Source organism: Equus quagga, chromosome 11 (assembly GCF_021613505.1).
Source record: "Equus quagga isolate Etosha38 chromosome 11, UCLA_HA_Equagga_1.0, whole genome shotgun sequence".
Taxonomy (NCBI): Eukaryota; Metazoa; Chordata; class Mammalia; order Perissodactyla; family Equidae; genus Equus; species Equus quagga.
Window position 1 is genome coordinate 109,817,838 of NC_060277.1, and position 26,878 is coordinate 109,844,715.

At 44.1% G+C, this 26,878-nt stretch overlaps 1 protein-coding gene across 3 annotated transcripts in view; it reads left to right on the forward strand.

Moving 5' to 3' along the window:
* The window catches only part of NUP85 (nucleoporin 85), a 30,368-nt gene continuing 3,490 nt past the window's right edge, over positions 1 to 26,878 (forward strand). Inside the window, exons 1-15 of one of the 3 annotated variants that reach the window (XM_046675905.1) lie at positions 135 to 210; positions 3,789 to 3,886; positions 4,829 to 4,922; positions 6,684 to 6,846; positions 9,592 to 9,662; positions 10,493 to 10,536; positions 11,819 to 11,888; positions 13,606 to 13,727; positions 17,224 to 17,358; positions 17,463 to 17,585; positions 17,800 to 17,931; positions 18,179 to 18,285; positions 26,148 to 26,231; positions 26,387 to 26,452; positions 26,660 to 26,811. In XM_046675905.1, coding sequence (XP_046531861.1) covers positions 4,862 to 4,922; positions 6,684 to 6,846; positions 9,592 to 9,662; positions 10,493 to 10,536; positions 11,819 to 11,888; positions 13,606 to 13,727; positions 17,224 to 17,358; positions 17,463 to 17,585; positions 17,800 to 17,931; positions 18,179 to 18,285; positions 26,148 to 26,231; positions 26,387 to 26,452; positions 26,660 to 26,811 — 1,330 coding nt within the window. In that variant the 5' untranslated portion in view covers positions 135 to 210; positions 3,789 to 3,886; positions 4,829 to 4,861. Of the gene's footprint in view, positions 211 to 3,788; positions 3,887 to 3,968; positions 4,239 to 4,828; positions 4,923 to 6,683; positions 6,847 to 9,591; positions 9,663 to 10,492; positions 10,537 to 11,818; positions 11,889 to 13,605; positions 13,728 to 17,223; positions 17,359 to 17,462; positions 17,586 to 17,799; positions 17,932 to 18,178; positions 18,286 to 26,147; positions 26,232 to 26,386; positions 26,453 to 26,659; positions 26,812 to 26,878 lie in introns of those variants that run through there. The other 2 variants (XM_046675903.1, XM_046675904.1) reach the window with 2 other exon arrangements.

Genomic DNA, 26,878 nt, shown 5'->3' on the forward strand with positions numbered 1-26,878 from the left:
CACAGAGTGGTGGCCATGGCCGAGAGGAGAGGCCCCTGCGGCATCGGGGGGTTTGGGCCCGCAGGCAGTACAGGAGGCGCCCGGGCGGGGTCCTCTCTCGCGACGGGCGCTGAGCTGGAGGCCCGAGCCCGGAGCTTTGGCGGCCCTGCAAATTCCAGGTGGCTGGGGCTTGGCGCTATGGAGGAGCTCGATGGCGAGCCGACAGTCACTGTAAGGGCGCCCGGAATAGTCTTGCTTGCCCTCGCGGTCCGAGGATTGAGTCTGCTCCGTCACTGCAGGCTTGTCTAACCTCCCTGCCGCTCGAGAGGCATCCGTCCCCTTCCCACAGCTTAATTGCCGCTGCCCGGGGGTCATATTAGCTAGGCGCCCGTGTTTGGGTCGCTGGGTTTCTACTCTTTGACATACTCAGACTACCTGGCCCCGGAGGCCCCACCTCATCCCACTCCCTCCCTTGGCTGTCTTCTCTACCTTTCTACTTCCCTCGCTTTTCCTGTTGGGTTAATGCTCTAATGAGCGGGCTTGGACCATGCCGAGGAATTGGGGCTTTCTTTTTTCAGCCGAACTGAGCTTCACCTCGCAGCGCCGTGAGCTTGGTTCCTGCTTGTAGTGCCGTGCTGGCCCAAAGTTTGCTAAACGTGTTTATTCTCTCGGGAGTCTATTCCTGTTTCTATTGCTCTGTTTGCTTTCTATCTGTGTTCTTAAGAGAGTGTGTCAAGTGTGGATGACCTATGATGTTTATAAAGAGATTAATAGCTTTTAGATACGAGATATGTGCTGTTCCCCCTGTTTGGAAGGTTCTTGTCTTTTAGGTTTGTCTCCTCGCTTTTCAAATGCAAGCTCCAGCAGCCTCTTTCTCAGAAAAGCCTTCCCTGAGTAGGTCAACAATGTCTGGCTGCCCGTTATAGGCTTGTTCTGCATCTCTTAGCTCTTGGTAACCTATAAGCCCCACTAAACTGCAAGTTGCCTGACCTTCTGTTTTTGCTTTTTAGAAAGTTGAGATGCCTACAGTTTTCAGCTAAAGCCATCAGATTGCAAAGCAGTATCTGACAAACCAAACTGGGTGAAAGGAGACATGAGATCTTAATAGCTCACGTGGGTTATTATGAAGTTTACCACTGTAAGAGTGTCAGATTTTAGAACATGTACAAAGTAGTTTGTTAAATAACCATCAATGACTACGTCAGTGTTTGCAAGAAGAAAAATTAGAATGTCAGAATCACTGGAACTATTTCAAACTACCTGTCGTCTTGCCTTTCCCTCCTTCTTTTATGTCAGAGTCTTTGCGTGGGGAAACCTTCCCAGTACCCTGTACGACACTGGCGAGCCACTACTTTGATATTGAGCCATGATAATGAGCCATGCATTTACAAGTGGAATGAAGAGAATCTAAGCTTATTTTTACCCACAGTAGTGACAACTGATTTGTGATAACTCAGTTGTACATTGGTGTTCGGGAGACCCGATAGGAAACTGGTTGGCCTTGTGGGCACAGCCTCACAGAGGGGCATTATCTTGGTAGAACGCCATAGCCTAGAGTCTGAACCTCAACTTTGAAGTTCAAACCCAGTCATGTCTGTATTTGAAAGTTGTTCTGCTCTTTGGTCTGACTCTACACACTCTCAAGAGACTAAGGAATAATCTTAACACTGTCACCTTTTATAGTGGTTGTGCCTGCTCTTCATACAACTGCTTACTATTATCAGGGCACGTGAAGTCTGGTTAGTAATAAGCAGATTCAAGGATGTTTTAAGTGTAGATCCAGAGTAGAGAATTGAATAGTCTAGAGTTTTTCTAGACTAATGGTCTTATCCTTTTGTTTCAAAGACTCAAGAAATGTAAGCTGTAGTTTTTGTTGCCTTTTGTTTGTTCGTTTGTTTCTGGATAAATACCTAGAAATGGAATTTCTGGGTTCTAGGACAGATGCATATTTAGCTAAAATAAACTGTCAGTTCTCCAAGGTGGTTATACCATTTTTTTGCACCAGCGAAGTGTGAGAGTTCCAGTTCCACATCTTCATCAACTCTTTGTATGGTCAGTCTTTTTAATTTTGGCCGTTGCCATTCTAGTGGGTATATAGTGGTAGCTCATTATTATTTTGATTTTTATTTCCCTAATGATGAAAGATATTGATCACCTTTTTATGTGCTTATATGTTGTTTGTATATCTCCTTTGGTGGAATGTCTGTTAAAATCTTTTGCCCATTTTCTTATTGGGTTTCTTAATGAAGTGTAAGACTTCTTTATTCTGGGTATCAAATATGTGTTTTGCAGATATTTTCTCCCAGTTTGTGGCTTGCCTGTCATTTTCTTTTTTTAATTTTTGTATGTGTGTGTGTGTATGAGAGAGAGAGAGGAAGATTGGCCCTGAGCTAACATCTGTTGCCTATCTTCCTCTTTTTGCTTGAGGAAGATTGTCACTGAGCTAACCTCTGTGCCAGCCTTCCTCTATTTTATGTGGGATGCCACCACAGCATGGCTTGAAGAGTGGTGCTAGGTCCACACGCCTGGGATCTGAACCTGCAAACCCTGGGCCGCCGAAGCAGAGCATGCAAACTTAACCACTATGCCAACAGGCCAGCCCGTTCTTTTTTTAATTTTAATTTTTAATTTTTAAAATTTTTTTGGTGAGGAAGATTGTCCCTGAGCTAACATTTTTTGCCAGTCTTCCTCTTTTTGCTTCAGGAAGACTGTCCCTGAGTTAACATCTGTGCCACTCTTCCTCTATTTTGTATGTGGGGTGCTGCCACAGCATGGCTAGATGAGGAGTGTATAGATCTGCTCCCCAGATCCAAACCTGCGAACCCTGGGCTGCCAAAGCGGAGCATGCGAACCTAACCACTACACCACTGGGCCAGCCCCACCATTTCATTTTCTTAATGATATCTTTGAAGAGCAAAAGTTTTTATTTATTTTTTGGTGAGGAAGATTGGCCCTCAGCTAGCATCTGTTGCCAATCTTCCTCTTTTTTTTTTTCTCTCCAAAACCCCAGTACATAGTTGTATATCCTACCTGTAGGTCACTCTCATTCTTCTACATGGGATGCTGCCACAACATGGCTTAATGAGTGTCACATATGTCTGTGCCCAGGAGCTGAACTGGTGAACCCCAGGCTGCTGAAGCAGAGTATGTGAACTTAACCACTTGGCCATGAGGCCAGCCCCCTAAAAGTTTTTATTTTAATGAAGTCTAATTTATAAATTTTCTTCTATGATTTGTACTTTTGGTGTCTTATCTATTTTTGCTGACTTTAAGGTCAGAAAGATTTTTCAGGCTTTATAGATTTTGCTCTACATTTGTCCCTGTAACTGATTTTTAGTGAATTTTTGTCTATGATGTGAGGTTCATTTTTTCATATGGATACCCATTTGCCCCAGCCCCACTGTGTATAATGCTTCCCCCTTGCCTGGCTTGCTCATCCATTAAGAGTCTGCTACAACAGATGCTCTTCTGTGTGTATCTCTGTCTTAGCATTTCTCCAATTGTCTTGCTGCCTGTTTGTTTCTTGGTCTTTAGTAGACTGCTGGCTTTTGGTGAGCAGAGACTGTATTACACGTTATTGTATTCCTGGAGGCCAGTACAGAAAAAGCTTTAATAAATGTTGCTTAGTTATTAAATGACTGCAGTAGCCATTCCTAAGAACTGAATGCACTTGTCTTGAGACCAGACTATTGCCAGCCAAATTCGTTGCCTGCCAAAAATATTTATGGAGTGCCAGGGTCTCTTCTAAGCAGTGAATGAGAATCCTCGAGTCCCCTGCTCTCGTGAGCTTTTGTCTATTTATGGTGCAGGTGTTAACCATGTAGGAGAATATTTTAGGCACCGAGAAATGCTGTTACAGTGGTCCAGATGAGAGTTGCTGGTGGCTTAAATTGGACTGATAGAAGTGGTAAGTGGTTGGATTCAGCCTTATTTAGGAAGAGAACAGGATTTACTTATAGACTGGACATAGGTGGTGAGGGGAAGAGGAGAATCAAGGATTACTCCTAATGGTTGAGGAAGACTTCGTCCCAGTTGGGGAGTGGAATGAGGTTTGGGGATGAGCATCAAGAGTTCTTTCTTTGGCTCTTGATCTTATGGATACAGTTCATAAAGCTTAGATAACCTGTAAAGGTGTGGATTAGGCAGTTGGACGCATAAAGCTGGGGCTCAAAGGAATTGGTCTGAGTTGGAGAAAAAAATTGAGAGTCATCATCAAACAGATGGCACAGAAGCTGTGGCCTTGGAGGTCTCTCTTTTTAGTGAGTAACAGTTTAATTCCTTTTTTTTTTTTTTTAAAGATTGGCACCTGAGCTAGCATCTCTTGCCAATCTTCTCTTTTTCTTCTTCTTCTCCCTAAAGTCCCCCAGTACATAGTTGTATATTCTAGTTGTAGGTCCTTCTGGTTGTGTTGTGTGGGATGCCACCTCAGCATGGCTTGATGAGCGGTGCCATGTCCGTGCCCAGGATCCGAACCAGCGAAACCCTGGGCCACTGAAGCGGAGTGCGTGAACTTAACCACTCGGCCACGGGGCCAGCCCCCCTTTTTTATTTCTTTAACTTCTCTTTTTCTGAACTACAGATCACTAAATTCCAATATAGTAATTGATTAGGGAGTAGCTTTCCTTTTTATCAGCACTTAAGAAGTGGCAGGCTGGGTTGAAGTGCCCAGCAAATCTCAGTTGCTTCTTCTGGGTCTAACAGACTGGGCTGATCTCAGCCACCCTCAGCTGTGTACGTAGATAAGCACTTAATAACTTTCAAGACCACTGATTTCTAGGATTTTACTCACAAGTCAGTTGAAAATAAACTTTGGTAAGAATAACACTTTCTGTGCCTTATTTTTCACTAGTTGATTCCAGGAGTGAATTCCAGTAAGAAGCAAATGTGTTTTGACTGGGGTCCAGGGGAGATGCTCGTGTGTGAAACCTCCTTCAACAAAAAAGGTAGTTATTACTTTTTTTAATTCTAAGTTATCCATTTTGGCACATTTGGTGGTTTTTTCTTTATTCTCTCAGATTTGACTAGCTGAAGCAGGAAACAGCTGAACTTATTTTGTACCATTTTCATTATTGAAATATTAGCTGTTCAAGATTTTCATTGATTTATGAGGCCTGGCAGATGTTGAGTCCAGGAAAAATAAAATTCATGATAGTCTTCTTGGTGTTAAAAGATTTTCTTTATATTTGAAAACTTTAAGCTTTTTTTCCCCTTCTTGTCCAGAGTGACTAAATTCCCTTCATAGCAGTCCCATTATTGTGAGACTTTGCAGGTCTCCTAGCCCTTGCCTTCGTGTTATCTCTGTGGACTCGATTGAATTCTGTGGGCTGTTCTGTAGCCTACATGTGTGTGGCGATGGATGGTAATTAGTCTTTGGGTGTTGATCATAATGTAATCTACACAGAAATCGAAATACATAATGATGTACACCTGAAATTTATATAATATTATAAACCAATGTTACCGCAATGAAAAAACCCCCCAAAAACTGAAATCTTGATGTTCAATTTTGCTTTCTCCTTTTCAAGAGAGAGGTGTCGGGAAATATTGCAGAGACTTGCTCGCTTATCTTTGACAGGTTCTTTATCCAAATGTGGAGGTTTTCCTCTTTTATAAGGAGCCGACTGAGCAGATTGAGCTAATGAAAGTCTTGGAATTTTAGCAAATTATATGGTGTGCAGTTCATGTAATTTTTAAGTGATGTTGTTTTTCTTGATTTTATAGTGAAGAATTGTCCCTAATGTTGCTAAGTATTTGTGGGATGTGTTGGTATTGAAGATCTCAAGCTCGGCACAGCTGTGGGATCTACCAAAAGGGCAGTTCCTCAGAAGGGAAACTTCTGTGACTATGTCTGTATGACCTGTTTTCATACTTAATGAGAAAGCTTATCAACATTTCTAGTTTGTCCTCGATTGTTAAAAACACGAGGTTTTTTTCGTTTTGGTTATATCTGTTGCAATCACATTCGAGACAAGCCATCGAACATCATCACAACTTGGTGAAGAAGCTGTTATATAAGAAATTGCCACAAGTTGGTAGTTTATAATTTATCATTATAGAGCCTTTTCATTGCTGTTGTGAAATAGTTTAATCAATTATTTTTTTCTTTGTTTTTGTTTTTTGTCTTTTTTGCTGAGGAGGATTTGCCCTGAGCTAACATCAGTGGCCAGTCTTCCTCCATTTTGTATGTGGGTTGCCCCCACAGCATGGCTGGTGAGTGGTGTAGGTCTGTGCCTGGGAACCAAACCCAGGGCTGCCAGAGCAGAGCACGCCAAACTTAACCACTAGACCACTGGGCCGGCCCCATAATTTAATCATAGTTTCTTGATTCTTTGTTTTAGGGGTAATGGCAGGACAAAGTAATATAAAGATAATATTTACTTGACTTTGAGATTATATAAAACTTGGGCTTATTCGTCAAGTTTTACATAGGCTAATATTGAGTTTATTTTTTTCAGTTGATGAAGTTGAAAGGTAGTTCTAAAATAAGTGAGTTGAGGAGTCGAGTCTGAGAATAAGCATTTGTGTTTAAAAATTCATGTGTGGATAATTTATAAATGGTAATTTATATAATTTTTTAATACATGAAATCAGTGGCAAAGAAGCTGAAATTTTGTAATTAGACACTCAGTTAAAACTTTTAGAGTGTGTGCTTTTATGAGGGTGATGGTGATAGATGTTAAGTTTTTTTTCCTATTTTGTTTCAGAAAAATCAGAGACGGTGCCAGGCTGCCCCTTTATCTATATCATCCAGAAGGATGTAGATGTTTACTCTCAGATCTTGAGAAAACTCTTTAATGAATCCCATGGAATCTTTGTGGGCCTCCAGAGAATTGAAGAAGAATTGACTGGAAAATCCAGAAAAGCTCAGTAAGTAGGCTGCTGATATGTGCTGAAATCCACAACTAAATTGTAAAAAGCCATATGAAATGCACCCTTGTCCTTTTGCATGATGCGTGGATCGCCTAGAGAAATAAGGGACTCCTGGTTCGACTTTGTGGCCTCAGTACTGAGCAGTGTGAGCGGTCATGGACGCAGATGTCTTACAGGGAATGTGCAAATGGCTATTGATTGACTTGCTGGCTTGATAAGTTTTCTTTGTGTATATTCCTACTACATTTACCCTCCAAAGAAGAAAATTTAGGCCAAATAAGCACCTGAGAGTCATTGAATGAAGTCCCACTGTTGGGAGACTTTGAAATTAATAGAAAAATAAGTTTCATCTTGTCTTTAAAGAATTATTCTCAAGGCATTTTTTGGCAAGAAACCAGGAAACTATTGTACTGTTTATAGACTAGGATTGTTTGAAGTGTGGTTCATGAGTTAACTGCATCACTGTCAGGTACTTGTTAACCTCACCTCAGATCATCAAAATCAAACTTGCTTGGGGTGCATCGTAAACTCTCCGGTGAGTCTTAAGCACGGCGGAGTTTGGACTCCGGTGTTAGGTTTCTATCAGTGGCCATTTGTATGGTTAGGGCATGGAAAGTGTTGATATTTGTATTGGGAAAAACCCAGTTTTTCTCTACTCCTGTGTTTCTCCTTTACTCTCACACTCCTGCCAACTCACAACAACAGATGTGTGGGAGTTTCTCCCACCAAGCAATTCTCTGACACCAGCTAGGTGTCCTCCAGTTTAACTCAGTTCTACCTGGAGATAGTGTCAGATCCCACAGGTTAAGGGCTCAGATGCCAACTGCAAGTAGTGGGTCCCCAGGTTACCCACAACTTCTGTCTGACTTGGCTACAAATCAGAGGTCCCCAGGACCCCCTCGGGTTTGATTAATTTGCTGGAGCAGCTAGCAAATCAGGGAAACACTTACTTATGTTTACCAGTTTATGAAAGAATATAATAAAAAGGATACAGATGGATAGCCAGATAAAGAGGTACACAGGGCGAGGTCTGGTAGGGTCCTGAGCACAGGAACTTCTGTCCTCATGGAGTTGGGGTGTGTCACCCTCCTGTTATGTGGATGTGTTCACCCACTTGGAAGCTCTTTCAACCCCATGCTATTGGGATTTTATGGACGTTTCCTCACGTAGGCACAGTCAGTTATGAACTCCATTTGCAGTCACTCACCCCTCTAGTGAAGTGGGGGACAGGGCTGAAAATTTTAAGCTTCTAATCATGACTTGTTCTTTCTGGTGACCAGCCCCCATCCAGGAGCCATCCAAGAACCCACCTGGAGTCACCTCATCAGAACAAAAGATGCTCATAGTGCTCTTATCACTTAGGAATTTACAAAGGTTTTAGAGACCAGGGGTGAAGACCAAATATATATTTCTTATTATAAATCACAATATCACAATATTTTACTTCCTTGATAAAAACAAATCTTGTAATTTCCTGAAGGCAGTGACCCTGTCTTATTTACATGGGCCCTCTGTTCGCACATCTTGCACATCTGTACAGTAGGTGCTCCAAAACGTTTGAATAAATGAGTGCATATGTGAATATCCTACTAACAGTGGGTTGGTAGCTTCTGTTTTGTGCATGGAGGCCAGCATATCATGTTTTTTTGGCTGGTGAGTTACTTATCTGGGTCTGATTCTTGACTGAAAAGGGTACAGAGTAGTGAGGATTAGGTGAAATAATGCGTGCAAATCGTTTCACCCCCTTTGCCAGCCCTATTGTAGGCCATATATAGAATGTAGCTACTATTCATTTTTAAATGGAGCCAATAGGTGGCCTTTAGTTCTCTTTATCTACAACTAGTAATGATTTTCTTGGTAAAGATCTCCATGTTGGTAACTAACAACCAATTAATTGCTTTCTTGTGGGTGTTTGTTTTGTTCTATTTCCTTTCTTAAAAATTTTATTTTGAACTAATTTTAGACATAAAAAATACAAAAATAATAGATTTCTGTACATCCTTCACACAGCTTCCCTGATGTTAATATCTTACATAACCATATTATTGTTACTTAAACCAAGAAACTTAACCATGGATGCAATGGAATTAACTATAGCCTTTATTTGAATTTCACCAACTTTTCCACTAATGTCCTTTTTTTCCCTCTTCTGCAACTAAATGAGGTTACATTTAGTTTTTCTCCTTAAGTCTCTTTCATGACCTTGACATTTGAAAAGTATTGACCAATTATTTTGGAGACTGTCCCTCAATTTGGGTTTGTCTGATGTTTTCTCATGATTGTACAAAGGTTATGCATTTTTAGCAAGAATACCACAAAAGTGGTATGATATTTCCTTCTCAGTACATCACATCATGAGAGTCGTGATGCTGATGTTTTATTACTGGTGATGTTGACCTTGATCACTTGGTTAACATGGTTTCTACTGGGTTTCTCTACTATAAAGTTACCATCTGTCCCTTTGTCTTATTTTTCCTCAAATTTTCAACCACTAATTTTAGTGTCCATCAATATCATCTGCAACAATTAATATCAGTATGGATTCATGGATATTTATTTTATTCCATGGGTTATATAGTCTTCTATTTATTTTGTTCACGTTGTTCCAGCGTTGGCCATTAGGAGTTCCTTCGAGTTGGCGCCTGTCTTTTATCAAGTGCCTATCTTTTTTTGAGAATTTCCTTACTTTGTATCACCACAGGATGTTCCAGGCTTATCTTGTAGTCATTTCATTTTTTGTAGATTGGTTCGAGTGAGTAAAAACTACCGATCAGTCATAAGAGCGTGTATGGAGGAAATGCACCAAGTTGCAAGTAAGATTTTGTCTGTGTATATGTGATAGTAATTCAAGTATTTATCTGGCTGTAAATACTACAAAGTAAACTCTGACTGACATTCTAGTTCAGAACTCTTATTTTCCCATCTTACATAATCCTTAATTTTTTGGCAAACATCTTGAGTACATTTTCAAGTTAGAACATATTGAGTTGACAGGTATGAGGCTAAAGGGCCAAATTAAGGATGTTTGAAAATCTCATTCTCAGTTCTGTGATCTTGGTGATTTAAAGTCTCCATAACTATGAGAGCCACATGACTCCTGGATGCCAGATACAATCTGTTTTTTTCCCTAAAGATCGGCACCTGAGCTAAAAACTATTGCCAATCTTCTTTTTTTTTTTTCTCTGCTTTTTCTCCCAAATCCCCCCAGTAGATAGTTGTATATTTCAGCTGTGGCTCCTTCTAGTTGTGGCATGTGGGATGCTGCCTCAGCGCAGCCTAATGAGTGGTGCCACGTCTGCGCCCAGGATCTGAACCGGCAAAACCCTGGGCTGTGAAAGCAGAGAGTGCAAACCTAACCACTCGGCCACGGGGCCAGCCCCCGGATAGAATCTTGTATAACACGGTGGTCTCTTCTTGCTCTTGGCCGTGGTGCAGTTGACAGTGCTGCTTGTAACTTGAGGGCCTTGGTTTGAGGATCACTGATCTACAACATAGAGTTAGGAAGCATTTAAAAAATAGCAGTAGTAAAAGTGCCTGGTCATCAGAAGACACAATGGCACAAGCCACAGAACCTGGTCTATGAACATAAAACACTAAGACTGCAAGTGTCATTGCTCACTTAAAATGTTTTGTGTTTTGGTAGTTGCTGCCAAAGATCCAGCCTGTAGCTGCCAGTTCAGCAGCCAGGTAAGGGGAGCCACCTTTATTGTTCTGGCACCTTTATGTCTTTCTGCATCCTTGACACCCACCTCAGGTGGCTTTGCAGTCACTGTTTTTGCTGAAGTTTGTCTTCTTTCCAGGTAGACAGGTAAGTCCTTGGGGTGATAAGGACTGTCTTGAACTTCCTGATGCCCCCTTCAAGGCCTAGTACATTGGAACACAAGGATGTACTTGATAAATACTTGTATGAGTTTTCAGTTCTTAAGGGAAAAATGAATCCTAACCACATTGTGTCACCCGAGATAGTGAGCTGAGGTTTTGAAACCACTGCTTAGTTTTTTTGGGGGGGGAGGAAGAATACCCCTGAGCTAACATCTGCCACCAATCCTCCTCTTTTCTTCTCTTTTCGCTGAGGAAGACTGACCCTGAGCTAATACCCGGGCCCATCTTCCTCTACATTTTTATATGTGGGACACCTGCCACAGCGTGGCTTGACAAGCGGTGCGTAGGTCCGCACCCAGGATCTGAAGTGGCAAACCCGGGGCTGTCGAAGCTGAATGGGCAGACTTAACTGCTACGCCACTGGGCCAGCCCCTGCTTAGTCTTATAAACTGTACTCAACTCATGAACCAGCATTTTTACTGAGCTGCAAGTTGTACTTTAGTTGGAGCTGGACGATGACTAAGTGTCCTCTTTCTTTGCTGGAATCTTGGTGGTGTTCAAACTCAGTAGTGAATAAGGCCTGATGCACTGTCTCTAGAGTCAGCAAAGCATTTATTTTCCCTTGTGAAGAAGGTGTTCTATGTTTGTGTACGGAAGGATGGTGGGGAAGAGGAGATGGCGTGTTCCTAAGGGCAGGGTCTAGACCTGATTTATTTTGGGGTCTTATATGGGGTTTGCCTTTTAATAGACTGTTTGCTAAACTTCAGACCTTTGAATACCAACTCCACAATTTTTGCTATATCTGTACATTTCTTGTAATATTATTTACTGAATATTTTTCTAAAAATCGTCTTCTGTTTTTACTCAAAGCCTCTTCCTAAACTGTAATATACATCAAGGTCATGGGTGTGATGAGCTAGTTATATTTTTCTAACGCACATTAAACTAAAGCCACAACGATTAAGATTGAAAAACGTTAGTCTGCGCCTCGCCCCCTTTATTCTCACTGGCTGCCCTGCGGGAAGCTCTGCCATACGAATGGTCAGTGAACGTTGAGCTGTGATTCAAGCCCTGCTTTTGTTCTTTGCTCCAAGAGCAAATCTCATGAATGTTTTCAGTCAAAACTTTTTCTCCATTTCTCCTTTAGGTCTCCATTTTGTCAGCAATGGAGCTCATTTGGAACCTTTGTGAGATTCTTTTTATTGAAGTAGCCCCAGGTGAGCATGGAATGATCCTGTGACAGTGTCAAAGGTGTCCCCCTGTCCTTTCGTCTTTGTCTTTCCTGTGTGCTCTGGTGAGTGATTCGTTACCTAGAATGCTCTTTTCATCAGCATAACCTTCAGAAAGCATAACATAACACCTGAAGAAGCCTGCCATTGGGCCAGACACTGCAAAAAGAATCAGACACAATGCCTTCTAGTAACCTAAAATTTTAGGCAGGTGGCCCCTGAAAAATACCAACAGAACAGATATTAAACTAGTGTGTGAAAGGAGTGGTCAATATTTCTGTCATGCACTGGTGAAGCTTAGGAAAGTTTGCGGAGAAGCTAGAGGAGAGGCCTGGAACAGGTTCTTCCTCAGCCGCAGAAGGAAGCAGTTCTGCCAGCACCTTGACGTCAGACTCTAGCCTCCAGAACTGGGAGACAGTACATTTCTGTTGTTTAAAAGAAAAGAAATTAAATAAGGAAAAGAAAGTTTTAGGGATGTGAAGAGGGATTAGGTGATGGGAGGCAAAGTCACTTTGAGAATTCTGTTGCTAGTGCTTGGGGCTGGGACAACCCTGCACATTATCTGTCCATTTCCAATTATTCCATTGACCTTGAATTAAATTGCGGTCAGTACAGTGTCCTGGATTGAGTGGGCTCTCTGTAAGGCATTTGCATTCTTTTTTTTTTTTTTGGAGGAAGATTAGCCCCGAGCTAACTACTGCCAATCCTCTTCTTTTTGCTGAGGAAGACTGGCCCTGAGCTAACATCCATGCCCATCTTCCTCTACTTTATACATGGAACGCCTACCACAGTATGGCTTTTGCCAAACAGTGCCATGTCTGCACCCGGGATACGAACCAGCGAACCCCAGGCTGCCAGGAAGCGGAACGTGCGCACTTAACCACTGCACCATCGGGCTGGCCCCGCATTTGCATTCTTTTAATGGTTTATGTTTGCTGTTATCCATAAACAAGTGTTAATAATCTCTCTGCAGTCATAGCTTTTTATTTATACTCCTGTTAAAGCACTGGGCAACTTGAAATTAAAATTAGTGGGTTTTATGCCTATCTCCTCCAGTAGATTTTTGAGGGATGTCACTGTTTTTATCATCATTACATACCTAGCACCTAGTCAGTATCAGTCCCTAAATGGCCATTACTTACATAGCCACTGAGTGTTGCATAGTTGTGAAGAATCTGGGGGTGGTGGGGGGTGGTGAGGTCTCTCTTCATCCCTTTCCAGGATTCAGTGAAAGGTGGAGCTGCCTGGCACAGAGGAAGTATTCCATAAAAGTCCATTTGCGGGGCTGGCCCCGTGGCCGAGTGGTTAAGTTCCCGCGCTCCGCTGCAGGCGGCCCAGTGTTTCATTGGTTCGAATCCTGGGCGTGGACATGGCACTGCTCGTCAAGCCACGCTGAGGCAGCATCCCACATACCACAACTAGAAGGACCCACAACGAAGAATATACAACCATGTACGGGGGGGCTTTGGGGAGAAAAAGGAAAAAAAAATAAAAATAAAAATCTTTATTAAAAAAATAAAAAAAAAGTCCATTTGCTAGCCTAGTCCTCTATTTAGGACCACATGTGTGCCCATGTGAGAGGGATAAACCACTTCCACTTCCTACATAGCTCGTCTGCCCTACATTCTCTGTCTGTACTATGGGGAAGTGAAATTTTCTGCAGATGGAGCTGAGGCTTTTGTGTGATGAGAGTCTTTCCTCCCAGCTGGCCCTCTCCTCCTGCATCTCCTTGACTGGGTCCGACTGCACGTGTGTGAAGTGGACAATTTGTTGGCAGATGTTCTGGGCAGTGAGAATCCAAGGAAACACGAGAGCTTCTGGAAGTTGGTAAGGACCTCGTGCAGCCCGGCCCTCCCTGCCTTTCACCTCATATTCTCTGTTCCGCAGTGTTCGCAGGCAGGCCTGAAGGTTGCTGCTGAGCATGTGTGTGCTCGGCCTGGCTGTTTGAGTCTATGTGGAGACACTCTTAGATCTTTTCTTGCCTGCTCCATAGGAGAGTTTAGAACTAAGTTATCATGTAAAAAAGTAATGCTTTGCAGACTTGCCAGTGAGAAGAGAAATTTGATTTCTTTGTAGATCCAAGGAACAGACTTGAAGACAGCACAAAACCAATTGACAGGGGCTGGGGTGGGTGATGTAACTGAGTGTGAGGGTTGTTTGAGATGATCAAAATGTTTCAAAACTGGGTTGTGGTGATGGTGCACAATTCTGTAAACTTACGAAAACTCATTGAATTAGACATCAAATAGGAGAATGTGGATAATATGTAAATTATAACTTAATAAAGCTATTACACGAAAAGACTGATCCCAGGGTCATTTTGGATTATCAGTTTGGGAGTCAGTGAGTATGTCAGCTGTGTGTATGTGCTTGTATGTATGCAGTGCCAATGACAGCTGTGCTCGCTTTCATTCACCTCTGCTGACCTGTGCACCCAGCTGGGCGGTAGCAGGGAGGAGGTTGCTAGTTGACCTGAGTAATGGAAGGTTGATTAAACTCATAAAATCTGGAACTCAGGTGAGGAATTGTTGCTTTTGGGGCTCTTCCACGGCCTTTTGGTGCCGGGAGGTCTGTGCAGGTAAGGAGAGAGCCCTTGCTCAGGAAGTATTGGGCCCAGGTTTTGAGTCTCTGATTCATTCACTGAGTAGTGACTACTACTGTTTGCAAGGCACTGAGGAAACAACCATGATCAAAGCGGCCCAAGATACCTGTCCTTATGGAGCTTACATTCTGGGTGAGGAGACAGGGAATAGATATAGAAACAAGCGAAATATGTCGCATGTGTAGTAGTGAAGTGCTATGGAGAGGAATAAAGCACGGGAGGGGAATTAGGAGTGCTAGAGTGAGGGGAGTCAAGGAAGGCCTCACTCCTGAGGTGATGTGTGAATAGAGACCTGAAGGAGGTGAGGAGGGGAGCTGTGCTTATGAAAGGAGAGAAGAACATCCAGACAGCGAGACCTGCAGATGCTGTGTCCTAGAGACAGAGTAGGACGAGGAATGACAAGGAGGCCAGTGAGCCAGGAGCAGCATAAGCAAGAGAGAGAGTTGGGGAGATAAGGACAGAGAAATAGAGGGCCACGTCTAGAGGGATTTCTGGGCTGTCATAGGCCTTTAGCTTTTAGGGAGGCAGTATAGCAGAGGGGTAAGGAGATGGTCTATGGTACCAGACTACCCGGGTTAGCATCCTGGCTCTGCCTCTTACTAGCTGTGAGGTCTTGGGTGAGTTACTTAACAGCCTTTAGTTTCCTCATCTGTACAATGGATAATAAGAACACTTACCCCATAGAGCTATTATGATTAAATTAGTTGAAGGACACAAATGTGTATCAGCTGGTTGATGGACACAGTAAGAGTTCCTGTTGTACTCCTGAGTCAGATGGGATGAGGGGGGCTTTGGAGAGCTGAGCAAAGAAGAGCTGTGATCTGACTTGGGTTTTCAAAGGCTCTTTGGGCTGCCCTACTGAGAATAGCAAGGGTGGAGGCAGAGAGACCAGTCTGGAGGCTGTGGTACTAAACCAGACAGAGATGGTGCTGACTTGGACAAGGGGAGGAGCTGAGCAGAGGAGATAGTAAGAGGTGATTAGATTCTGGATGCAGTTTAAAGATACAGTTGATGGGATTTTCTAATGGATTGAATGTGAGTGTGTAAGAAATAGAAGAATGTGGGAAGATCAGGTTAGTGAGTTGCAGGCAACCAGGTGTTGACTTTTAGATATGCTTAAGATGCCTCTGAGGCCCAAGTGGAGCCATTGACTAGGCAGTAGGATATACCAGTCTGGAATTCAGAGAAGGAATTCCAGGCTAGAGAGAAAAATCAAAGACTTGTCAGCATACTGTATATCCTTGGCTCTTTTGAGCATGACTTACAGTAAGAAAAATTTTAGGGGCCATCCCTGTGGCCAAGTGGTCAAGTTTGCACGCTCCAGTTCAGCAGCCCATAGTTTTGCTGGTTCGGATCCTGGACACGGACCTAGTACCACTCATCAGGCCATGCCGAGGTGGCATCCTGCATAGCAGAGCCAGAGGGACCTACAACTACAATATACAGCTATGTACTGGGGGGCTTTGGGGAGAAGAAGAAAAAAAAAACAGAAAATTGGCAACAAATGTTAGGTGCCAATCTTAAGAAAAAATCATACTTTGTATATTTTACATATATACTTGTATGTATATACTGTTGATTTTCATTATTCATGATAGTTACGGTGTATAAAGTTGCCTGGAAAACTGAATTAGTAATTATTGAACCATTGCTCCTAGGTGAATACAGGGTTCCTTCGAAGCTCTGGTCACAACATTTTTGTCAGCTAATCAATATATTACCTTGTTTTATGTATGTTTCTGTTTAAAGACACTGTATTTAATATACAGTATTGATTCATTAACGTTGAACTCAGGGCCACCAGCAGTGTAATGCATTCCTGATCGAAGCTTATCTAACGTGTATCCTCTCCATATGGCACATCACAGCCTTCTTGGCACTTAGGAACACTGGACAGCACTTCAGCACTATGCTTGGGGCCCAAAAGAAAGCACAAAAATGTAAAAAGATGTGGCACTAAATAAATCAGGAGGGGCCAGCCCCGTGGCTGAGTGGTCAAGTTCGCGCGCTCGGCTTCGGCGGCCCAGGGTTTTGCTGGTTCAGATCCTGGGTGCGGACGTGGTACCGCTCATCAAGCCGTGCTGAGACAGCATCCCACGTGCCACAACTAGAAGGACCCACAACTAAACATACATACAACTGTGTACTGGAGGGCTTTGGGGAGAAAAAGGAAAACTATAATCTTTAAAAAATAAAAAAGTAAATTGTGAGAAAGACGCTTGTTTAGTGTGAGAGCTGATACAAGAAGGTAGAGTGCCATCTTATTGGACCTCAGCTGGGAATGTGTGCATCCAGTTTTTGCTGCTTTGCATATGTCTACAAATGATGGTGAAAGCACCTCAAATGTTGATTTGGGGGTTACAAATTTTAGCAAGTAGACAAATTCACTGAATAAAGAGGATGAACTGTATATATATTGAGTATATATGTATTACATATATATATTTGAACTGAAACTTTTATGATCCCATACTTCATTTGATGCACTATGATATTTTCTATTTCATTTATTTTTTAAAAGTTGGTCACAACCTGTAATAGGTTACAAGGTGCAGTTTGAAAAGCATGGTAAAGGTTAAAACCATGAGACTGGGTGCACTAGATGACCTCTGGAGGGAAGGAACCCTCACGCTTCTTCAAGGCTAGGAAGCCAAATTGTGGTTGGAGGGGACTGGCTTCCGGGCCTCCTGTGAATGCTCATGTTCTTGTTTGTCCTCTCAGGTGACCATCTTGGTGCTACAGGGCCGGCTGGATGAGGCCCGACAGATGCTCTCGAAGGAAGCCGACAGCAGTCCCACCTCTGCAGGCATGTGCCGAATCCTGGGGGACTTGATGAGGACAATGCCTGTGCTCAGCGTATGTGACAACAGCCCTGCTCTGCTGGGTCACGGGAGATGGGTATTTCATTAAGCATAAGGGGTTTGTGTGGTGATGGCACCTCGCTGCATTTCTCCCCTTAGCCTGGTACCACTCAGACTCTAACGGAGCTGGAGCTGAAGTGGCAGCACTGGCACGAGGAATGTGAGCGGCACCTCCAGGATGGCACGTTCGCCTCCAGTCCTCACCTGGAGTCTCTCTGCAAGGTCTGTGGGAGGCAAGTCCACGTTGCGCTCCAAGTTGGCGTCCCTCGGGCTGTGGCACCTAGCAAAGCCATAGCAGGAACTTAGTGCCCCTTGGACAGGGCTATCCGTCAGCTCTGCCAGGAAGGAGAGAGCTTTCAGACTAGGTGCTCTAGTTGAGATTGGGAGAGTTATAGAGAAGTCCCTCCTGGAGCTAAAGGAAAACATCTCTCCTCAGATCATGCTGGGAGACGAAGCTGCCTTGTTGGAGCAGAAGGAGCTTTTGAATAACTGGTATCATTTCCTGGTGACCCGGCTCCTGTATTCTCATCCCACAGTAAAACCCATTGATCTGCACTTCTATGCCCAGGTGAGTCTGAGCTCCACTGGGTCAGGGTGGGGAGTAGGAATCCTGGGGCCGCTGCTCCCTGCTGGGTCGTTTTCTGCATGTGGCCTCTTTGAGTTGAACCTCCCTGGAGAGCAGGAAGGGGCTTTTTATTGGCCCTTTTTGAAGGGCTCCATCGCCCTTCTCTAGGGTTCCCTACACAGCAGCCTTACCCGCCCCCTTGAGTCTCTGCTTCCATCTGGGAATTGAGTGGGTCCCCACCTTTCCACAGTCCAGCCTTGACCTGTTTCTGGGAGGTGAGAGCAGCCCAGAACCCTTGGACAACATCTTGATGGCAGCCTTTGAGTTTGACATCCACCAAGTGATCAAGGAGTGCAGGTAGGACCTGCTGCATGACCACCGTTCTAACTTCTTTAGGTGTGCAATTCAGTGGCATTAAGTACATTCACAATGTTATACAACCATCATCAGCATCCTTTTCTAGAATGTCTTGTTCCTTCTTGCTGGTGTCTTAACCTTCTTCCTGCAGACCTGCTCCCCTCCCCAGCCACATGTAGGTGGGTAACAGCTTCTCTCTTGACAAACTTGGGGACCTTCCTGAGGCTTGAGGACTACCATATTTATAACAATTTCCATTTCAGGGATGTTTACTTACAGTAACATTGCAGGAAATTACTTGGATATTTAAAATCCAGAAAAAGCCAACAAACCTGTTTCTTGGAATCTAATGGACATGCAACCATCTTAAGGGACAGTCCTTCTCAACAATCTCACTCTCTCATGAGCCAAGGGTTATCATACATTGGGCTCCTGGCTGGGTCTCTTCAGAGCAGGGATTCTATACCAGCCCTCTCCCCAAAAGAGTGTCCCATCATTGCATTGAAACTGCAGCAAGGCAGGAAAGGGAGTGTTAAACATAATGAATCAAAGGTAAACCTTTTTAGAAATTTCCGTAGATAAGTAAAGAATTTTCCCTCCCTTCTTGTGCAGCCTCGACAAGTGGGTGTTGCACTGAAGACTCCTGGAAGGGAGAAAGTTGGGAACTGCAGCAGATGGCCCTGCTCAAGTATCAAATTCACTGGCCTCAACTGGATCATTTTTAGTGGATCTGGGCAATGGGAAGGGTTCCTTTCCTGCTACCTGCTCTTCCTTGAAGCCAGGGCTTCAAGAAAAATGATGCTGGATTTGGAGAAAGAAAACGGGTTTTGTGTCAGTATTCTTTTCATAGACCTGTAAAATCCGGACTTAGTAGGAGCTAGACGATCACTTATAGGACTGAACTGGTGGCGGGTGGGGGCCTCTGCATGGAGGGTGGTGAGAATAACTTACAGCACGCGCACGTCATTTTTTGGCTTTGGCAGCGTTTCTCCTATAATTTGAAGTAACAGGCGTTCCTAAATATACTATTACAGCAGTGGGTTATTTCTACTAGGACTTCCTTCATAAGCCACATCTGGATATTTAGAAACAAAACAGATTTGAGCAGAACAAGGAGGAAGGAAAATAGAAAGGGAAAGCATGCTGTTCTTTTCAGTGACTTAGGAAAAAAAAAGATAGAGAAGTGCCAATGAAGAGGAGTGGCTTTTATGAATATGACAGAAAATGGCATCCCCCTCATGTCAGGCTTGCAGCCCCTTGCTCTGGGCATCTGTCTGCCCTGGCACACAGGAAAGGATCTGAGGTATTTCTGTTAGCTATAAATCTCAGAGCTTGGGTTTTTCTCATCAGGAAGCTACTTCCTATCCCATTCTGAAAGAGGCGCTGAAAACAAGTTGCAGGACCTCATCCCAGGAAGGGAAGGACTGAAGTATCTTCCGAGAGAGAAGCAGTTTTAGAGATGCGCCTGCCTGGATGGGAGGGGTTGGATTTGGGGTCTTGTGAGCACTTCGTTTCTCATGGGTTGTACTGGTCAGTTCCTGAGGGAGAGGGGCCTCTGTCTGGAGTTGGACCAGTTGGCTGGAGGTATAGGGAAGCCTTGCTGCTTTGGGGGTGATATCAGCTGGGTTCATGACTACTGTGTGAAAGGGGAATGAGGGGAAACCTTTCTAAAGGCACTGGAAGGGAGGTTTCTGTTGTCACCTGACTACCCCATGTCAACTATGCCAGACCCTAAAGGGGAGAAGGGGCAGTGAGGGGTCCTGAAGCAAAGCATAAAGGCCCTTGGAGGCCAGAGTTCATAAGCCCCTGCTAAAGGGCCACATGTTTGCTAGTTATCCCCACAGCTGAAAGGAGAAGTTGGGAATCCTCCCAGGGCTCATTTCCTCCCCTATGGCTTGCAACTTCCTCTAAAAGCCAGTTCCTTGCTGTCCAGTAGAAGGAAACAGCTGGCACACACTTCACTGGGAGCTAGGCGAGATAGCAGCTTCCTGGTGCTCTTAAAGTCCTCTGAAAGTATCAAGCAAAAGGAAAGAGGTCTTCCTTCAAAAACTAAGAAGAGATTCAGTTTGTCTAATCTAGAATCTTCTTGCCAGAACTTTGGCCCAGCCATAACTTTGGCTGCAGGGTGCAGTGGTGTGTGCACACCCTCACGCCCCATTTATAGAAGAGGGTCCGCAGCTGCCAAAACTCACCGAGGCAGAGGAGGAGACAGACAGAAGATTCAGGGGTTGGGGTAAGGGGTGCTGGCAGCCCCAGTGCAGGGCACACAGTCCCTTGGGGGTTACAGTTGTTTCCTCAGGGTGGGGCCTTCACTGTGGCTGGTCCTCTGGCTCCACAGTTCCCCCTTTTCCAGCAGAGGCCACTCCAGAGCTGTTAATTAAGCCTTCCTCGCACATCTCTGAACCATGAGGTGGTTCGCTGTTCCGTGTAGACGGTGCTCTCAGAATTCTCCGTTATGCGTGTGTGAAGATCCGACATCTGTGTTGTGCAGACTTGTCCAGCCTTGCAGGGAGACCGTGCTGGCTTTGTTCAGCACTCTGTCCAGGGGGCTCGGTCACTGGAGCCATGTTGTTAGACCTCTGCCTCCAGTGGTCACTGCCCTCTGGCCTTGGAGGCTGGTGTATCCCCCTGGGGAGACACTCGAGGGCTGCACAGACTGGAGCATGCTGTGGCTCCCTCTGCTCAGGGCCCTCTTGGCCTCCTTAGCTGTGGGGTCCTCTGCAGCCACCTCGCTGTTTTGCCATACGCGTCAGCTAGAAGTCTGGGTAACAGCAGGTGTACTGGAAGGCCGAGGTGTCATTTCCTCGCACCCAGCCCACACCCTCCCATCTTTTTTTCAGTGCAACTCAGTCAACATTTATCGGGCATCTATCACATGCCCCACATGATACCAAACTTGAAGATTACAGCAGTTTTTCCTGTGTGGAATTTAGCGTCTACAGTAGATGTTATGGGACCCCTTATGAGAGGATCCTTTATCAGATTGGAAAGTCAGGAAAACCTTGAAGGAGTATGCACTCAAGTTGAGTCCTGAAAAGTTCAATGAAGAACACCAGAAAAGGTCACATCAGGCCGAGAGAGAAGCATGGGAAAAGATGTAGGCGGAAAGCACTAAGGCCTGTTACCTGCCTCAGGATCTGCAGCTGTCTCCTGAGAACCAAAGACCGAGAGGGGTTGAACTGGTGACAGGTAGGAAAGGAGTCAGAGTATCAAGACCAAATGTACTATTCCAAATAGTTTTGATTTTATGAAAACGGGGAGCCACTGAGGATTTTCAGCAGGCCAGTGCCATGACATTTGTATTTGAGAAAAAGCAATCTGAAGAGTGTGGAGGACGGCAGGGCCAGGAGCTGGGAGACCAATCCTAAGGCAGATACAGTCATTTGTGTGGAAAATGGTGATGGTAATAGTTAACATGAATTATTAGGCTAAGAGTTTTTATGGATTATTTTATTTTATCTTGCAACAAACCTTTGAGGTAGGTGCTATGATTTCATGCCTATCTTATACAAATGTGGAAAGTGAGCCCTGGTAAAGTCCCACTGCCAGCCAACAAGGGGCACTGTGGGTATCCAAATACTGTTTACTGAGCTCTTAAACACTAATCGGTTTAGTTCACCTTCACAAATGGATCTCACAACCAGCTATTTCTCACTCCCTCCGCATCTATCACCCTGGCCCAGCCGGCATTACCATTGGCCTGAACTATTACAGGTGGCCCCTAACTGGCTTCCCCACCATCACCTTTCCCTGTATTGTCCATTCTCACAGAATAGCCTGAGTAATCTTGTAAGTCTTAAACCCATGTCGCTCTCCTTATTCCCATCACAAGGCCCTAAGTGGCTGGCCTCTGTCTGCCTTGAAGTTTGAATGACTTAGGCTTCATTCTGAAGTGGAAACAAGACCACCTTACTTTCCACCTGAGTTTTTACACTGGCTCAGTTTCCTCTATTTCAGGAATGCTCTTTCCCCTTGTCTTCCTGTGGCAGGTTCCTTCTCATCCTTCAGCCCTCTGCTCAAATAATTGCTCCCTCTTGACTAATTTTCTATATAGAACTTATTCTAAGAGGAGTGGGGATGTGCGTGTATTTTTATATGAGGAGGCAACTTGTTTTAACATCTTCTCAGTTTACACTTCCTCACCTTATATGATATTTTATTCTTCCTTAGGACTGGTCATTTCTGGTTTCATCTATTTTTGAATTTTTCATATCTTCAGTCTCAAAACACTGTACTGACCATCATAATTCTACCTTTGACAATGAGGCTGAAGGTAAAAGAACTGAACAGCCAGTCAGTGAGTAGCAGGACTGGATCTGAAGCGATTTGCAGTGCTTTTCCCATGGACGTGGCTATGCTTTTCAGCATATCCATAGTCATTGGTAAGCAGTTTAGTAGTTTGATAAGCAGTTTGTTAACTTCTAGGTCAGATTTACTGATTTTTATATTTATAAAACAGTATTCAGAAGAGTCTTCTTAGAGCAATTTAAAATCTATTTTCCAAGTTTTTTCTTAAAACAGTCCAGGTAGGCAAGAGGTAAAGTTACTTCCAATTTACAGATGAAGGGACACGCAGAGGGGACTGACTGACTGAAATGGCAGTTTTGAGTTCCAGTTATAATACCTTTTCCATTAAACCACTGACTAATTAACCAAAAACCAATATTCAGTTAAACTACTGATAACTCAAAGGACCTTTGATGAAATCAGAACAGTTAAGAGCAACATCATCCAGTGAGTTGGAGTTTATTTAGGAGGCTGCCATAAAGAGATATCTTATTTATTGGGACTCTTTTGTCTAAAAAGGACAAAGTCAAGAAGACGCACAGCAGAATTGGAAAATTATGAGAGCCGTGGCTAAAGGAAAACCTGGACTAAAGAAGTACTCTTAAAAATTTGAGCATGGTAGTACCCTGTGTAGCACATAATGAATTTATAAAATTTAGTATTCGAGGACGGTAGTAGACATACAGGTGTTTTTAAAAATTGGCATAGATAATTTTTCTTTTTGGTGAGGTTGGTGAGGAAGATTTGCCCTGAGCTAACATCTGTGCCAGTCTTCCTGTTTTGTATGTGATGAGTGGTGTAGATCCACACCTGGGATCCGAACCCACAAACTCAGGCTGCTGAAGCAGAGTGCACCAAACTTAACCACTATGCCATGGAGCCAGCCCCCAATGATTTTTTGAATGTCAGAGACACACTCAGCTATTAAGAAAGTTGGAATATATCTAATCTTCTAAAAGAATGTTAGGGAGGCCAACATGATGTTCCATAATGATGGAATCCTGGAACAGAGGACTATCTGAGTATCCATATCCATAAGATCAAGGTAAAAGTTTTAAACATTTATCCAATAATTCACTATGAACCAATCCCTATTCTTTTTATATCCTGAAAGCAGAACTTTTTACCTTAATGAATGATTACACCTGGGAAATTGCACCTGCCTTAATAGTCTGCTCCATCCACTTTACTTGTGGTTGAATTTGCCTTTTCTTTTTTTTTCCTTCCTGCTAGTTCTTCTCTGTAAGCCACTGCCACAGCATGGCTACTGACAGATGCGCAGTGTGGTTCCACACCCAGGAACTGAACCCAGACCACTAAAGCAGTGTGTGCTGAACTTTAACCACTAGGCCATCAGGGCTGTCTCTGAATTTGCCTTTTAGAAAGCAACCATTAAAGTTTCTTTTCCCTCTCCCAAGATTTATAGTCAAGCATTATATACAAATAGAGAAAGACCTATGCCAAGTAACAAATGAAAAATATAACTCAAAATGATGTATGCACACTGACAATAAGTGCATTGCCATACTCTATACAACATGATGCTAGAGAGTTTATGAACACTTGGTGATGTGAAACACTGGTTTCCAAGGAGCTTACTTAACCAGACCTTTAGAGGGCCCTAGAAACCTTCATTTTTAACGGGCCCCAGATGATTCTAGGTTTTGATTAAAAGTGTGGTTTAGGGGGCCGGCCCTGTTGCCTAGTGATTAAGTTCATGCGCTCTGCTGTGGCAGCCCAGGGTTTCACTGGTTTGGATCCTGGGCGCTGAGATGGTGCCACTCATCAGGCCACGCTGAGGTGGCATCGCACGTGCCAGAACTAGAAGGATCCACAACTAAAATACACAATTATGTATTGGAGGAATTTGGGGAGAAAAAGCAGAAAGAAAAAAAATAAGATTGGCAACAGTTGTTAGCTCAGGTGCCAATCTTTAAAAAAAAAGTGTGATTTGGGGAAGGGCTTTTAACCTTCATGTTTGTCAGATTACATATACAGTAAATTAAATTATGAATCATGTAAATGAATAAAAATGAAATTCTTTATACAAAGTATTAATAGACCCCCTTTTTTTTTGGTGCTGAGGAAGATTCACCCTGAGCTAACATCTGTTACCAATCTTCCTCTTTTTGTTTGAGGAAGAGTCACCCTGAGCTAACGTCTGTGCTAGTCTTCCTCTGTTTTGTATGTGGATCGATGCCACAGCATGGCTGCCGATGAGTGGTGTAGGTCTGTGCCTGGGAACCGTACTCGGGCTGCTAAAGCAGAGTTTGCTGAACTTAACCACTAGGTCACGGGACCAGCCCCCTAAGATGGTTTGTTGTTTTTTTTAAAGATTTTATTTGTCCTTTTTCTCCCTAAAGCCCCCCGGTACATAGTTGTATATTTTTAGTTGTGGGTCCTTCTAGTTGTGGCATGTGGGACGCCGCCTCAGTGTGGACTGATGAGCGGTGCCATGTCTGTGCCAGGATCCGAACTGGCGAAACCTGGACTGCCGAAGCAGAGCACACGAACTTAACTACTCGGCCATGGGGCTGGCCCCCTAAGATGGTTTTTAAAGTGACATCATATGTGTATAGTCATATTTGTAAAGATAAGTACACTAATCAAAAGCTATACAAGATTGAGAAACATTAACAAGAAGTATAAATGCAAACATATTGCTCTGAATTCCATGTTTCATTGAGCATCAAAAACCACCAGTCTTTTAGTCTTTTATACATTATTCTGTATCCACGTTCTCTGCGTCTGATTGGATTCCTGGGTTTTATTTCATGTTCTTTGTGACATTCTTCATAGATAAATATCATTGGCTGCTGCTTTGGGGCTCAGACATCCTTCTGAGTGTCCGTTGTTAGTTCCCAGGTAGCAGAGAGAAACTCCTCACTGCGCTTCCAAACAGACTTTGGTTGGTTGCTGTCCCTCTCATGCTTTTTTTTTTTTTTTTAATTAATGTTATGATAGATTACAGCCTTGTGAGATTTCAGTTGTACATTATTGTTAGTCATGTTGTGGGTACACCACTTCCCCCTTTGTGCCCTCCCCCCACCCCCCCTTTTACCTGGTAACCACCGATCAGATCTCCTTGTCAATATGTTAACTTCCACCTATGAGTGGAGTCATATAGAGTTCGTCTTTCTCTGACTGGCTTATTTCGCTTAACATAATACCCTCGAGGTCCATCCACGTTGCTGCGAATGGGCCAATTTTGTCTTTTTTTATGGCTGAGTAGTATTCCATTGTGTATATATACCATATCTTCTTTATCCAATCATCAGTTTCTGGGCATGTAGGTTGGTTCCACGTCTTGGCTATTGTGAATAATGCTGCGATGAACATAGGGGTGCAAGGGACTCTTGGGATTTCTGATTTCAGGTTCTTAGGATAGATACCCAGTAATGGGATGGCTGGGTCATAGGGTATTTCTATTTTTAACTTTTTGAGAAATCTCCATACTGTTTTCCATAGTGCCTCTCGTGCTTTTTTAAGCAAAGTACATGTGGGGTTCCTTCTCACGCCCCATCATATGGGCCATTGCCTCTCACCCTGCCTTTCCTTCTTGCCTTGCCTTATAGCATTGCCCTAAGCAACTGGTGGTTTGTGGCCCATCTGACAGACCTGCTGGATCACTGCAAACTCCTCCAGTCGCACAACCTCTAGTAAGTGCACTGTGGCCACGCCAACCCCCTTCTCCCCACGACCCAGGCCCTCGAGGGTGGGGCGAACCAAAGGCCTAGAAGGGAGGCTAGTTGGGCTGCACAAGGAGGCCCTGAATGGAGCAGGCCAGGAGTCTTGGTCTCATGTTTTATTCCAGCTTTGGATCCAACATGAGAGAGTTCCTCCTGCTGGAATATGCCTCAGGACTGTTTGCTCATCACAGGTAGGAAGGCCCTGAGGGGGTGGGGTGGCAGTGGGGTGCTCTTCAGCATGTGGGTGCCACTGGAGCTTGGACTGTGTTCTGTCCCTTCTGGTTCCCCAGAGGCTACAGGGGTCTGGGGTAGGAGCCACCTCGGTGCCAATCCCTGAGCTCCAGAGCAGCACCTGTGCTCACCAGGCCCTCACGTCTGTCCTCCTCGGAACTTTGCAGCCTCTGGCAGCTGGGGGTGGATTACTTTGACTACTGCCCTGAGCTGGGCCGAGTTTCCTTGGAGCTGCACATTGAGCGGATCCCTCTGAGCACTGAGCAGAAAGCCCTCAAGGTGCTGCGGATTTGTGAGCAGCGACAGATGACTGAGCAAGGTGAGTTGGCCCTCCTCCCGGCACACACTCTGTGCTCACACCATGCCACCCGGACTGGAGAGAGGCC